We start from the raw sequence: 14309 nt of genomic DNA on the forward strand, positions 1-14309 counted from the left end.
AGGACTCAAATTGCTATTGTATCCTTTACTATTTTAACAGACCTTAGATCATCTAACCTGTAAGCCACAGACATCTTGGACAATTTTAATCACCAAGAAAGAAATATGTCATTAAGAAACAGTGGGATATTTTGAAAGAGTTGGAAAACATCATGAATTTGAATACTTTAAGTAATGGCACTGGTGATACCCAAAGGTAAGCCTCTAGTCTCTCCTTTTAGTTGAAGAACGTTTTTAGTTGCAAGGATCGGGGAGAAGTCAGTGGTTGGTAGAGCTAATTGTAAGAATTCTCATGGGATGGTAAGGGGAGTAGAAATTCTGTGGGACTGAAGGAGCATGAACGAAGCCTCATAAGAATTGGAACTGAATCTAGAGACTTTATGGGGATTTTGTGCTCCTTTATTAATTTGGACCACAAAAGTCCGTGTGTCTGAACTTCCTCCTGTTACTAGAGACTTGCTTGTTCTTTTCCACTACTCTAAATCTTTCCATTGTATTTTTTCTTATTTACAGTTCTGTTTTGTTTTCTTTAACCTCTGTGGCTTTAATTCCTCTTTCTTCATTGGCCCAGCTCTAATTCATGGCTGATGTTTAAGCATTCATTTAGTCTTAGCTCCCATGGCTGTTTCACTTCCTTACTTGGTATCTCTCAGTTTACCCTCCGAGAAGTAACACCTAATTGCTGTTGCTCATCTTTTTTGTACCATTGATTTCTGCCTTTGGGTGTGGTGCCTACCTTTAGTTCATTCACCTTTGGTGGGTGGAGTCTATAATATAAAACTGGACCAAGTAGGGTAGTGCCACTCTCTCCTAAGTGTGCTTTACAAAGAAATAAGTACTGAAATTAAAAGTAAATGTTTAGAAACTTTTATAGTCACGTAACAGAGTAATATTCTGTTTGCTGAATCTAAGAATAAAACATTTGGGGTTGTATTCTGTTTTTAAAATTTCTTTAAAAATAATGCATTAAATATATTTTACAAAATCATCATGGGGTGGGGTGAAGATAATCCCTCCTCATATTTAGTTTGAGAAGGACTGATCTAGACTACCTTTTCAGCAAGGACGTGTGGGTGGGACAAGTACCAAGACTAACATGTAATTTACTCGTAAATTTGCTACACAAATGTTTTCCACTTAGCTTTTGAAGCTACTCACCCCCCAGTTTTTTTTTTTTTTTTTTTGAGACAGAGTCTTGCTCTATCGCCCAAGTTGGAGTACAGTGGCATGATCTTGGTTCACTGCAACCTCCGCCTCCCAAGTTCAAGTGGTTCTTCTGCCTCAGCCTCTTAAGTAGCTGGGATTACAGGTGCCTGCCACCACGCCTGGCTAATTTTAAATATGTATATAAAAATTAGAACATTTCACCTTATTTAGTATCCTGCTTTTTCAATTTTGGGGAAACTTCTTGCCACATCAATATATCATAATTTTAAAATTTTTATGAAGTGGGGTCTTGTTATGTTGCCCAGGCTATCTGAAAACTCCTGGCCTCAGGCAATCCTCCTGCATCAGCCTCCCAAGTAACTGGAACTGTAGGCATGCACCATTGCCCCAGCTTGTCATAATTTTTAATGGCTAAATTACTTTTTATAATTCTACAATTTGGATACAGTTATTTAAAATCTACTAATCTACTTTGTTTCTGTAGATTTGCCTTTTCTGAACAATTCATATAATTGGAATCACATAATATATGGTCTTTTGTGGCTTCTTTTACAGGGCATATTCCTGAGGTTTGTCAAATTGTAGCATGTAGCAGCACTTCGTTTCTTTTTGTTGCTGATAGTATTCCATTGTGTGGATATGCCACATTATGCCCATATACCAGTTGACAGACATTTGAGTTGTTTCCACTTTTTGGGTACTATGAATAATGCTGCTGTGCATATTTGCATATGTCTTTGTGTTGACATATGTGTTTGTTTCCCTTGAGTAGATTCTTAGGCGCAGCAATGCTGTATCATATAGTAAATTTATGTTAAAATTTTCAAGAAACTGCCAAATTGTGTTCTCAAGTGGCTGGATCATTTTATATTATCACTAGCAATAGTTGAGGGTTTCAGTTTCTCCATATCCTGACCAATACTGGTTTTTATCTGACTTTTTCAATTTAGCCATTTTGGTGAGTATGAAGTTGTATGTTATTGAGGTTATAATTTGAATTTTCCTGATGATTAATGATGTTGAACATCTTTGCATGTGCTTTTTGGTCATTCATATATCTTCATTGGTGAAATGTCTCTTCAGATCTTTTGTTTATTTTTAAATTGTGTTATTTATTTTCATGTTATTGAGCTTTAAGAGTTTATGTATATTTGGAATGCAAGTCCTTTATCAGATATCTTATTTGCTGGCCTGGTGCAGTGACTCATGCCTGTAATCCCGGCACTTTGGGAGGCTGAGGTGGGTGGATTGCTTGAGCCCAGGAGTTTGAGACCAGCCTGGCCAACATGGCGAAACCACATCTCTACAAAAAAATATGAAAATTAGCTGGGCATGGTGGTGTGCCTGTGTGGTCCCAGCTACTCCAGAGGCTGAGGCATGAGAATCATTTGAACCTGGGAGGTGGAGATTGCAGTGAGCCGAGATCCTGCCACTGTACTTGAGCCAGGGTGACAGAGCGAGACTTTGTCTCAACAACAACAACAAAAAAGATATATGATATGCAAACATTTTTCTCCTGTTTAGTGGCTTGACTTTTCATTTTCTTAATAACGTCTATGGAAATGCACAAAGTTTTTAACTTTGATGAAGTTCAGTTTATCAGTTCTTTTCCTGTAGGAGTTGTGCTTTTGGTTTTGTATATAAGAAATCTTTGACTAACTTAAGGTCATGAAGATTTTTCTTCTATGTTTTCTTCTAGAAGTTTTATAATTTTAGCTCTTATATTTAGTGCTCTATTTTAAGTTACTTTTTGTGTATGGTATGAGGTCAGGGTCTAAATTTGTCTCTTTGCATGTGGATAGACAGTTGTTCCAGCAGCAGCGTTGTTGATAAGACTTACCTTTCCCTATTGAATTGCCTTGGTACTTCTGTTGAAAATTACTTAACCATGTGTAAGTATAGGTTTATTTCTAAGTCTTAACTCTGATATATTGATCTACATGTCTGTTCTTTTTTTTTTTTTTTTTTTTTGAGGCGGAGTCTCACTTTGTGTCAAGGCTGGAGTGCAGTGGCGTGATCTCACTGCAACCTCTGCCCTCCGGGTTCAAGTGGTTCTCCTGCCTCAGTCTCCCGAGTAGCTGGTACTACAGGTGCCTGCCACTGCGCCCAGCTAATTTTTGTATTTTTAGTAGAGATGGGGTTTCACCATCTTGGGCAGGCTGGTCTTGAACTCCTGACCTCATGATCCACCGGCCTTGGTCTTCCACAGTGCTGGGATTACAGGCATACATGTCTGTTCTTAATCCAAAACCACATTGTCTTGATTACTGTAGCTTTATAGTAAGTTTTGAAATTATGAAGCAAACGTTTTCCCATTTGTTCTTCTTCAAGATTGTTTTGGCTATTTTGAATTCTTTGTCTTTCCAAATTTTAGGATTAGCTTTTCAGTTTCTGCAAAAATGTCTGTTGGGGTTTTAATAGGGATTATATTGACTATGTAGAGTAATTTGGGGAGAATTGCCATTTTAATAATGTTGAGTTTTCCTTACATGAATGTGAATATGGAATGTCTTTCCATTTGTTTAGCTTTTCAACTTCTTTCAACAACATTTTGTATTTTTCAGTGTAAAAATCTTTCACTTTTTTTTTTTTTTGAGACAAGATCTTGCTCTGTTGCTCAGGCTAGAGTGCAGTGGCATGATATTGGCTCACTGTGGCCTCAAACTCCTGAGCTCAAGTGATCCTCCTGCCTCAGCCTCCTGAGTAGCCAGGACTACCGGCATGTGCCACAATGCCTGGCCAATTTTTTTTATTTTTGTCGAGACAAGATCTTGCTATGCTTCTCAGGCTGGTCTTGAGCTCCTGGCCTCAAATGATTCTCCTACCTTGGCTTCCCAAAGTGCTGGGATCAGGCATGAGCCACCATCCCTGGCCTTGCATTTCTTTTGTTAAATTTATTTTATTCTTTTTGATGCTGTTATAAATGGGATTGTTTTCTTGATTGTTCATTGCTAGTATATAGAAGTATAATTGATTTTTGTGTATTGATCTTATATTCTGTGACCTTGCTGAAATTGATTTTAGTTCTAGTCTGTTTTTTCTTTTCTTTTTTTTTTTTTTGAGACAAAGTCTCGCTCTGTCACCCAGGCTGGAGTGCAGTGGCTGGATCTCAGCTCACTGCAAACTCCGCCTCCTGGGTTTACGCCATTCTCCTGCCTCAGCCTCCCGAGTAGCTGGGACTACAGGCGCCCGCCACCTCGCCTGGCTAGTTTTTTGTATTTTTAGTAGAGATGGGGTTTCACCGTGTTAGCCAGGATGGTCTCGATCTGCTGACCTCGTGATCCGCCCGTCTCGGCCTCCTAAAGTGCTGGGATTACAGGCTTGAGCCACCGTGCCCGGCCTTAGTCTGTTTTTTCTTAGTGGATTTCTAGGATTTTCTTTCAGAATCATGTCCTTTGTAATTAAAGATAGTTTTACTTCTTCTTTTCCAGTATGCGTGCCTTTTATTTCTTTTGTGTTGCATGATTGCACCATCTACATCTCTAGTACATCTTGACTAGAAGTTTTAATAGCAGATTTCTTTTTCTTGTTTCGGATCTTACAGGAAGCGTTTAGTCTTCCACTGTTAAGTATGATGCCAGCTGTAGGCTATTTGTAGATGTCCTTTTTCAAGTGTGGAAATTTTCTTGTAGTTTGTTAATAGTTTTTATCATGAATAGGTGTCGGATTTTGTCAAATGCTTTTTCTGCATCCATTGAGATGATCATGTAGTTTTTGTCTTCTATTTAATTAATTAATTAATTAACTAATTTTAGAGACAGGGTCTTGCTCTGTCACCCAGACTTGATTACAGTGGTCTGGTCATACCTCACTGCAACCTCAAACTCCTGGGCTTAAGTGGTTGGCCTCAGCCTTCTGAGTAGCTGGAACTATAGGCACTTAGCCTTGAACTCCTGGCCTCAAGCTATCCTCCTGCCTTGACCTCCCAAAGTGCTGGGATTACAGACATGAGCCATCACACCTAGCCTCTTTATTTTGTTAAAATTGTGTATTACATCAATTAATTTTCAGATGTTATACCAATTTTATATTTTTGAGATACATTCTGCTTAGTCATGTTGTATAATCTTTTTAAGATGTTGCTGGATTTGGTTTGCCCGATTTTTTTTTTTTTTTGAGATGAAGTCTTACTCTGTCACCCAGGCCAGTGTAGTGGTGATCATAGCTCACTGCAGCCTTGAACTCCTGTGCTCAAGTGATCCCCCCACCTCAGCCTCCCAAGTAGCTGGGACTACAGGCAGATGCCATCATGCCCAGCTACTTGGTTTGCTAATGTTTTGTTGAGGATTTTTCCATCTGTATTCATGAGGGATATTAATCTGTTTTCCCCTCTTGTGATAACTTAGTCTGGTTTTGGCATTCGAGTAATGCCAGGTTCATAGAATGGGTTGGGAAGTGTTTTCTCCTGTTATATAAAGATTGGTATTATTTTTTCTTTACATGTTTGGTAGAATTTGCCAGTGAAGCTATCTGTGTTTGGGCTTTCTCTGTGGTTAGATAATACAATATCCTTATCTGTTAAAGATCTATCCAGATTTTTTATTTCCTTTGAGTTAGTTTCAGTAATTTGTGTTTTTCTAGGAATTCATCCATTTGATCTGAATTGTTTAATTTGTTGGTATACTGTTGTACAGAGTATTCCCTTATAATCCTTCTAGATGGTAATGATGTTTCCTTCTTCATTATTTTCATAATATGAGTTTTTTCTTTTTTTTCTTTGTTAATCTAGCCAAAGGTTTATTAACTTTATTGCTCTTTTCAAAGAACCAAATTTTGGTTTCATTGATTATCTCAGTTTTATTTTAGTCTTATTTTAAAAATTAAAGTTATGTATGCACATTATTTAAATAATCCATTGTGCTATAAAGTTTATTTAGTGTCATTACAGAAAACGGCAGTACTAATTTCTTTGAGGCAAATCCACTTTCTAGATTCCTAAAAAGAATCATTTTTTCAACTCTCTGAGGTGGTATTTTTTATCTCTTAAAAATTTTTTTTCATGTTGTTAATTGATTTTTTTTAGTTTTAAGTGTTATCTACTGACTTCCTGGTTCAGAGGATCATAATTTAATTCTCATTGCTGCCTGCTTCCCTTTCTGTTCTCTTCATTTAGTGATATTATAATCTTAGATTAGTTATTCAATGTTTACATTATTGTAGTCATGAAAACTTTAACTTGAGCCCATGTAGTAGTATTCAGTGACATTTTTTACTTTCTTTTACAATTTATTTTGCTTGGATTAATAATTACCTGCTTTCTTATTTGGTTTGTTTACTTAGTTTCTATGAACTTACCAGGAATTCAACTTCATGCTCCAAACAAATTACCTAAATCTCTCTCAATATGTTTTTTGTCGTCTTCTTCTTCTTGTTCTTCTTCTCCTCTCCTTTTCCTTCTCCTTCTCCTTCTTCTTCCTTTTTTAAAGACAGCATTTTGTTCTGTCACCCAGGCTGTAGTGCAGTGGCATAATCATGGCTCACTGCAATCTTAACCTCCTGGGCTCAAGTGATCCTCCTGCTTTGGCCTCCCAAAGTGCTGGGATTACAGGTGTGAGCCACTGCACCTGGCATGTTTTCTTTTTTTTTTTTTTTTTTTGAGACGGAGTCTCGCTCTGTCGCCCAGGCTGGAGTGCAGTGGCCCGATCTCAGCTCACTGCAAGCTCCGCCTCCCGGGTTCACGCCATTCTCCTGCCTCAGCCTCCCGAGTAGCTGGGACTACAGGCGCCCGCCACCGCGCCCGGCTATGGCATGTTTTCATCTTCTTAAATAAATCACTCCTGGAGGCTTTGACCAGTCCTGCTGGAACAGATTTCCCTTTAAGTGCTTTGCTGCGCATGTGTCATCTTAGTATTTCCTCCCATCACTATCCTGGAAATCCCTCTGCTGTTTTCTTGTGTTGAGTACTCAACTTCTAGAATCCCATGTCTTTCTCTTTCTCATTTTGGTGGAGTAAATGTTCCATTAGCCTCCTGAGAAAGTTCATGGGAGATAAATATTTTGAGGCCTGGCAGATCTGAAATTGTCTTTCTTATAGTCTTGTCTTTGGATGGTGATTTGTTGGGTATAAAATTCTAAGTTAGAAATGATTTTTCCGGCCGGGCGCGGTGGCTCAAGCCTGTAATCCCAGCACTTTAGGAGGCCGAGACAGGCAGATTATGAGGTCAGGAGATCAAGACCATCCTGGCTAACCCTGTGAAACCCCATCTCTACTAAAAAAATACAAAAAACTAGCCGGGCGAGGTGGCGGGCGCCTGTAGTCCCAACTACTCGGGAGGCTGAGGCAGGAGAATGGTGTAAACCCGGGAGTCGGAGCTTGCAGTGAGCTGAGATCCAGCCACGGCACTCCAGCCTGGGCGACAAAGCGAGATTCCGTCTCAAAAAAAAAAAAAAAAAAAGATTTTTCCCTTGGAATTTTGTCAGGCATGGCATCATTATTTCCTAATTTCCAGTGTTTTTGTTGAGAAATGATGTCAGACTTTTTTTTAAAACTTTTATTTTAGGTTCAGGGGTACATGTGCAGGTTTGTTATATAGGCAAACTCGTGCTATGGGGATCTGTTGTACAGATTATTCCATCCCCCAGGTACTAAGCCTAGTACCCAATAGTTATTTTTCTGCTCCTCTTCCTTTTTTTTTTTTTCCTCTGCTCCTTTTCCTTCCCACACCCTTTACCCTTAAGTAGTCCATTCTTTTTTTCTTTGTGTCCATGAGGTATCATTTAGTTCCCATTTATAAGTGAGAACACATGGTATTTGGTTTTCCTTTCCTGGGTTAGTTTGCTAAGGATAATGGCCTCTAGCTCCATTCATGTTCCCACAAAAGACGTGATCTCATTATTTTTTATGACTGCATAGTATCCTATGGTGTATATGTACCACATTTTCTTTATCCAGTCTGTCACTGATGGGCAGTTAGGTTGATTCTATGCCTTTGCTATTGTGGATAGTGCTGCAGTGGACATTTGTATGCATGTGTCTTTATGGTAGAATGATTTGTTTTCCTCTGGGTGTATACCTAGTAATGGGGTTGCTGGGTTGAATAGTAGTTCTGTTTTAAGCTCTCTGAGGAATCACCATGTTGCTTTCCAGAATGGTTGAACTAATTTACATTCTCTATCATTAGTATATAAGTGTTCCCTTTTTTCCTGCAACCCTGCCCCCATCTATTATTTTTTGAATTTTTTTTTTTTTTTTTTTTTTTGAGATGGAGTCTCACTGTTTCGCCCAGGCTGGAGTGTAGTGGTGTGATCTCGGCTCACTGCAACCTCCTCCTCCCAGGTTCAAGCAGTTCTGCTTGCCTCAGCCTCCCGAGTAGCTGGGATTACAGGCGTCCGCCACAACGTCCAGCTAATTTTTGTATTTTTTAGTAGAGACGGGGTTTTGCCATATTGGCCAGGCTGGTCTTAAACTCCTGACCTCAGGTGATCTATCTGCCTTGGCCTCCCGAAGTGCTGGGATTACAGGCATGAGCCACTGCGCCTGGCCTTATTTTTTGACTTTTTAATAATAGCCATTCTGATTAGTGTGGGATGGTATCTCATTGTGGTTTTGATTTGCATTTTTCTAATGATCACTGATACTGAACTTTGTTTCATATGCTTGTTGGCTGCATGTATGTCTTCTCTTGAAAAGTATCTTTTTATGTCCTTTGCCTACTTAAAAATTTTTTTTTCTCATAAATTTAAGTTGCTTATAGATGCTGGATATTAGACCTTTGTCAGGTGTATAATTTGTGAATATTTGTTTCCCATTCTCTAGGACGTCTGTTTACGCCGTTGATAGTTTTTTTTGCCGTGAAGAAGGTCTTAAGTTTAATTAAATCCCATTTGTCAGTTTTTGCTTTTGTTGTGATTGCTTTAGGCATCTTCGTCATGACATCTTTGCGTGTTCCTATGTCCAGGGTGGTATTGCCTAGGTTGTCTTTCAGGGATTTTTAATTTTTTAATTTTTTTTTTTTTGAGATGGAGTCTTGCTCTGTCTCCCAGGCTGGAGTGCATCGGTGCTATCTCAGCTCACTGCAAGCTCTGCGTCGCGGGTTCATGCCATTCTCCTGCCTCAGCCTCCCAAGTAGCTGGGACTACAGGTGCCCACCACCACGCTCAGCTAATTTTTGTATTTTTAGTAGGGATGGGGTTTCACTGCGTTAGCCAGGATGGTCTCCAATCTCCTGACCTCATGATCCGCCTGTCCTGGCCTCCGAAAGTGCTGGGATTACAGGCATGAGCCACCACGCCCTGGCTGTCTTTCAGGGATTTTTATAGTCAAACGTATTTCTTAGTCTTTTGTGTAAAACCTGTTTATTTCTCTCTGGACTTTGGAGGAACTACTTTTTTGTTCCCTGTTTTCTGAAATTTCCATGCATTTAACCTGAGCTCCTTTAGTAGGCCCTTTCGGTTTGAAACTTATATCCTTCGGAATCTGCCTATTTCCATGGATTTGTTTCTATAATAGTTTCCTCCCCTTCAGAGAGACATTATATAGTGCAGTGGTTAAGAGGATATATCATGGAGCCAGGCTTTCAGGGTTTGAATTTCAGCTCTGCCCCTCACTAGCCCTGTGAACTTGGGTCATAGGGGTCATAATAGTACCAATCTCATGAGATTATTGTGAAGAATAAATAGGTTTATATATGTAAAATGCTTAGAACAATGCTTACAAAATAATAAGACTATTTAATGTTATAAATTTATATTTTCTCATTCTGCGCCTTTATTTAGATTTTGAACTTCTTGGATAGTCTTCTAATTTAAAAAATTTTCAATTTTTTCATCTCCATCTTTTTGGTTTATTATCTGGGAGATTTTTCTTTTATTTTTATTTAGCTTTTTATTTTCTTAGTTTGTGTTTTTGATTTCTTTTCTTTTTCTTTTCTTTTCTTTGTTTTTTTGTTTTTTTTGAGATGGAGTTTCGCTCTTGTTGCCCAGGCTGGAGTGCAATGGTGTGATCTCTGCTCACTGCAACTTCTGCTTCCTGGGTTCAGGGATTCTCCTGCCTTAGCCTCCCAAGTAGCTGGGATTACAAGCATGAGCCACCACACTCAGCTAATTTTTGTATTTTTAGTAGAGACAGGGTTTCACTATGTTGGCCAGGCTGGTCTTGAACTCCTGGCCTCAAGTGATCTGCCCACCACAGCCTCCCAAGGTGCTTGGAGGCCAGGCCTGAGCCACTGCACCCGGCCGTGTTTTTGATTTTTAAGAGCTTTTTTTCCTCTGAATATTTCATTTCTTATTGCAGTCATGGATGTGATATATGGATGTTATACTCTCTCCTATTTTTTTTAGGAGACAATGTTAGGTTTTTTTTTTTTTTTCCCTCTTCTAAGTTGTCATCTTTCTGCATAGTCTTTCAAGGCATGCTTCTTTCTATGCACCGTATTTTTGGTCTCTCTTTATCATGTTAGGTGCTTCCTAAACTCTTGGTGATTGTTGGCTGTCTGCTTACGTTGAAAAGTAGGGGCTTCACCTAAAAAGATGACTGGAAGCTCAGTGTATGAGGCTTTGTGTTTGTGGTTTGCTCTGTAGGGTTATTTGGTTAAGCTGTTTTGATAGAGAACGACTGGCATCAGTATCTTTAGGTATTTTTCACCTGGTTGCTTAGGTTATGTAGGGAAGACACTTCCAATCACTGCTTGACTGCCATCTTTCTGACAGGACAAGTAGTATTAAAACTCTAGAGTGCTCTTTTATTATATAACTTTTAACTCAAGCTTATTGTATGTAGTATGAAAAACTTATGTCATTTATATCTAATGTCTTATGATCCAGAGACCTTCTGTTTTATCCTCTCCAGGGAATAAACCCCTAGTGTTTTTCTGCCAGACTGGGAAAGAGATAGGTGCCCAGTTGTGTGGTATAGGGGATAGAGGATCTGAGGATGTAATTATTTTGTTGGCAGACTTTCAACTAATTCTCCTGTTTTCTGCTCTACTTTTACCCCGATTTTCAAAGGTGTCGTCAATTACTGAGCTTTTGGGGGTTATCAGTTACCACTTGTCCACATGCATTTCAGCTTCCAGTATTTTATTGCTATTATCTCATCTTTTGTGTTCTTTCTCTTGTGAGTTTATACCTCTGAATTCTGTTTGCGGTTATTTTAATGTTTCATTTTTATTTTTGGGAGAGAGTAGTGTGCTTTAGTCTGACATTTTTCTTTTCGTATTATGTATTACATGTGCAGTAAACAAAATGTATTATTTACAAAGAAAAAAAGTGGGTGAACCCAGTCTCTTCCAAAATGATCCAGCCTGTGGTATGATCAGACAGTTTAAGTTGCAATCTTGAATAATGTGGTAATTTCCCATTAGACAGTGGTTTGTTGCTAGATGTCTATCTATCTATATATACTACTTTGTATTTCTACATAGCTTTCGCAATGGACATCTTTTACTAGATTGTGAACTCTAAGTCAAGAACTATGTCATGTTCTCTTTGTTTTTTGAAAAATAAGTTATCAGAAATATCAGAAATGCTCTGAAATGTGCTTTATGAGAAGCATATGCATTTTACTATAATCTCATTTTGTAGGTTGAAGAATGCCTCATCAGATGTAAAACAAATACTTAAAACTGAAACAGAGTTGGATATTACTGCTGATCTCAGGAAGAAACTCCATCGGGCTAAAAAAGAAAAATTAGAAATAACAACCAAACACAATGCAGAGGTACGATTTATTTTCCTCTGAAATAATGTTAAAAGTTGAGTTTGATTTTTTAGATTTATTTCATATGAAAAACTCCATGTTTAACCTTTATCACTATACCATTCTTGTGTTTAAAAAGGAAATTGTAATAAATAAAACATGATTTTAAAATGTAGTGTAATTGCATAAGTGTTAAAGTAAAACTTTAATGAATTATGTTTATTTCTATGTTATCTTAGATTTATTTTAATTAATGGGTTCAATTGATTAAAAATATTAATTTATGAACGTGTTTGATGATTAAAGGATTTATAAATCAGACATTTTTGAAATCATAATGTAGGTTCCTTTAAGGTCTCAGTTATAGAACAATCTCAAGTAAATTTGAGTATGGAATTTTTAATCATAGTTTAATTCATAAATTATCTTACTTTATGTTATACTTTCATTATTTTATGTTACTTTCATTATTTTATTAGTATGTATGTGTATATATATATTTCATATGTGTATGTATATATTCCAAGATAGTTTTTCTTCCCTTCTAAGATAACTCATGAGTCATATCTTTATGCCTCTTCTCTCTGTTGTGTTCTTTCTCCTTTTTTCTCTGCTAAATCTTATTTATTCTTAAAACTCAGTTTGGGCCACCTGGTGTAGTGGGAAGAATATCAAATTACACAGAGCTCAATTCATTCCTGGCCTTTCCATTTAAGATGCGTCATCTTGGGCTACTTGTTTATCCTGTACACCATTGGTTTCTCATTGTGCACTGCTGGTCCCAAAGGATTGTTGTGATAATTAAGTGAAATAAAATTTGGAAAGTACTCGTGTACTGTAATAGTAGCTGTAATTTATTGACAGTTAAGTGTAAGCAGTATGTTTTTCTTCCCTTTTTGCTAAGTTATGCAGTTCTTATGTTGGGAAACCTTGTCATGTCTCTCTAAGTTAAACCAGCTACTACTTTGTTCTTCCACAACATATTGCTGTTACAGATATTTTAGAACTAAAACATTTATATCATGCTTATCTGCTCTTCTTTAGTTTGTAAACCCCCTGAGAGCTGAAAACAGTGATCCCACTGTGTCTCCATATTGCTAATGTTTACTGGCACATAGTAGGCCATCAGTCAGTGGTTGTGTACTGAATAAATGTATAATAAGGGCCAGGTGCGGTGGCTCATGCTTATAATCCCAGCACTTTGGGAGGCCAAGGTGGGTGGATCACTTGAAGTCAGGAGTTCAAGATCAGCCTGGCCAACATGGTAAAACCCCATTTCTACTGAAAATACAAAAATTAGCTGGGCGTGGTGGCGCCACCTGTAATCTCAGCTACTTGGGAGGCTGAGGCAGGAGAATCACTTGAACCCTGGAGCTGGAGGTTTCTGTGAGCTGAGATTGTGCCACTGTACTCCAGCTTGGGCAACAGAGGAGAGTATGAAAAGATGATTTTTTTCAGTGTATCTAAGGAGCGGTGGTATTGCTGATTGAAAAAACAAGAGATGAATACGTAATCATTCTCTTTGTATTTTTTAGTAGCAATTGAGGTAATATTATTATTATAATTTTTCTTTTTTTTGAGACGAAGTCTCACTCTGTCACCCAGGCTGGAGTGCACTGGAGTGATCTCGGCTCACTGCAACCTCTGCCTCCAGGTTCAAGTGATTGTAGAATCACTTGTCTCAGCCTCCCCAGTAGCTGGGATTACAGGCACGTGCTACCATGCCCAGCTAATTTTTGTATTTTTAGTAGAAATGGGGTTTTACCATGTTGGCCAGGCTGGTCTTGAACTCGTAACCTCAGGTGATCTGCCCACCTTGGCCTTCCAAAATGCTGGGATTACAGGCATAAGCCACCGTGCCCGGCCCAACTGAGGTGATTTTAAAGTAATAGTTGAAGTAATTGCTTCTATTTACATTATAATAATCCATATAAAGTGATATGTGTCAAATGTATGCTAATTATTCATAAATGCTAAAACTTATTTTTAAAAACCAAATGTAGGGCCGGGCGCGGTGGCTCAAGCCTGTAATCCCAGCACTTTGGGAGGCCGAGACGGGCGGATCATGAGGTCAGGAGATCGAGACCATCCTGGCTAACACGGTGAAACCCCGTCTCTACTAAAAATACAAAAAAAAACTAGCCGGGCGAGGTGGCGGGCGCCTGTAGTCCCAGCTACTCCGGAGGCTGAGGCAGGAGAATGGCATAAACCCGGGAGGCGGAGCTTGCAGTGAGCTGAGATCCGGCCACTGCAGTCCAGCCCGGGCTACAGAGCAAGACTCCGTCTCAAAAAAAAAAAAAAAAAAAAAAAAACCAAATGTACATGTTACTTGAGAGTATTAGTATGATGATAATCATTCTTCTATTAAATAAATTCTTTCACATGGTGGCTCATGCCTGTAATCCCAGCACTTTGGGAGGCCAAGGCAAGAGGATTGTTTGCACCTAGGAGTTTGAAACCAGCCTGGGCAACAGAGTGAGACCCTGTATCTACAAAAATAAAATAA

General features: G+C 38.5%; 1 protein-coding gene across 5 annotated transcripts in view; it reads left to right on the forward strand.

The window, feature by feature from the left end:
* Positions 1–14309, forward strand: part of CCDC171 (coiled-coil domain containing 171) — a 398768-nt gene that overhangs the window by 7163 nt on the left and 377296 nt on the right. For all 5 annotated transcript variants that reach the window (XM_007969189.3, XM_073021619.1, XM_007969191.3 and 2 more), the window contains exons 2-3: positions 41–196; positions 11689–11824. In XM_007969189.3, coding sequence (XP_007967380.2) covers positions 153–196; positions 11689–11824 — 180 coding nt within the window. In that variant the 5' untranslated portion in view covers positions 41–152. The remainder of the gene's footprint in view (positions 1–40; positions 197–11688; positions 11825–14309) is intronic.

The sequence above is a fragment of the Chlorocebus sabaeus genome, chromosome 12 (genome assembly GCF_047675955.1).
Source record: "Chlorocebus sabaeus isolate Y175 chromosome 12, mChlSab1.0.hap1, whole genome shotgun sequence".
Classification (NCBI taxonomy): domain Eukaryota; kingdom Metazoa; phylum Chordata; class Mammalia; order Primates; family Cercopithecidae; genus Chlorocebus; species Chlorocebus sabaeus.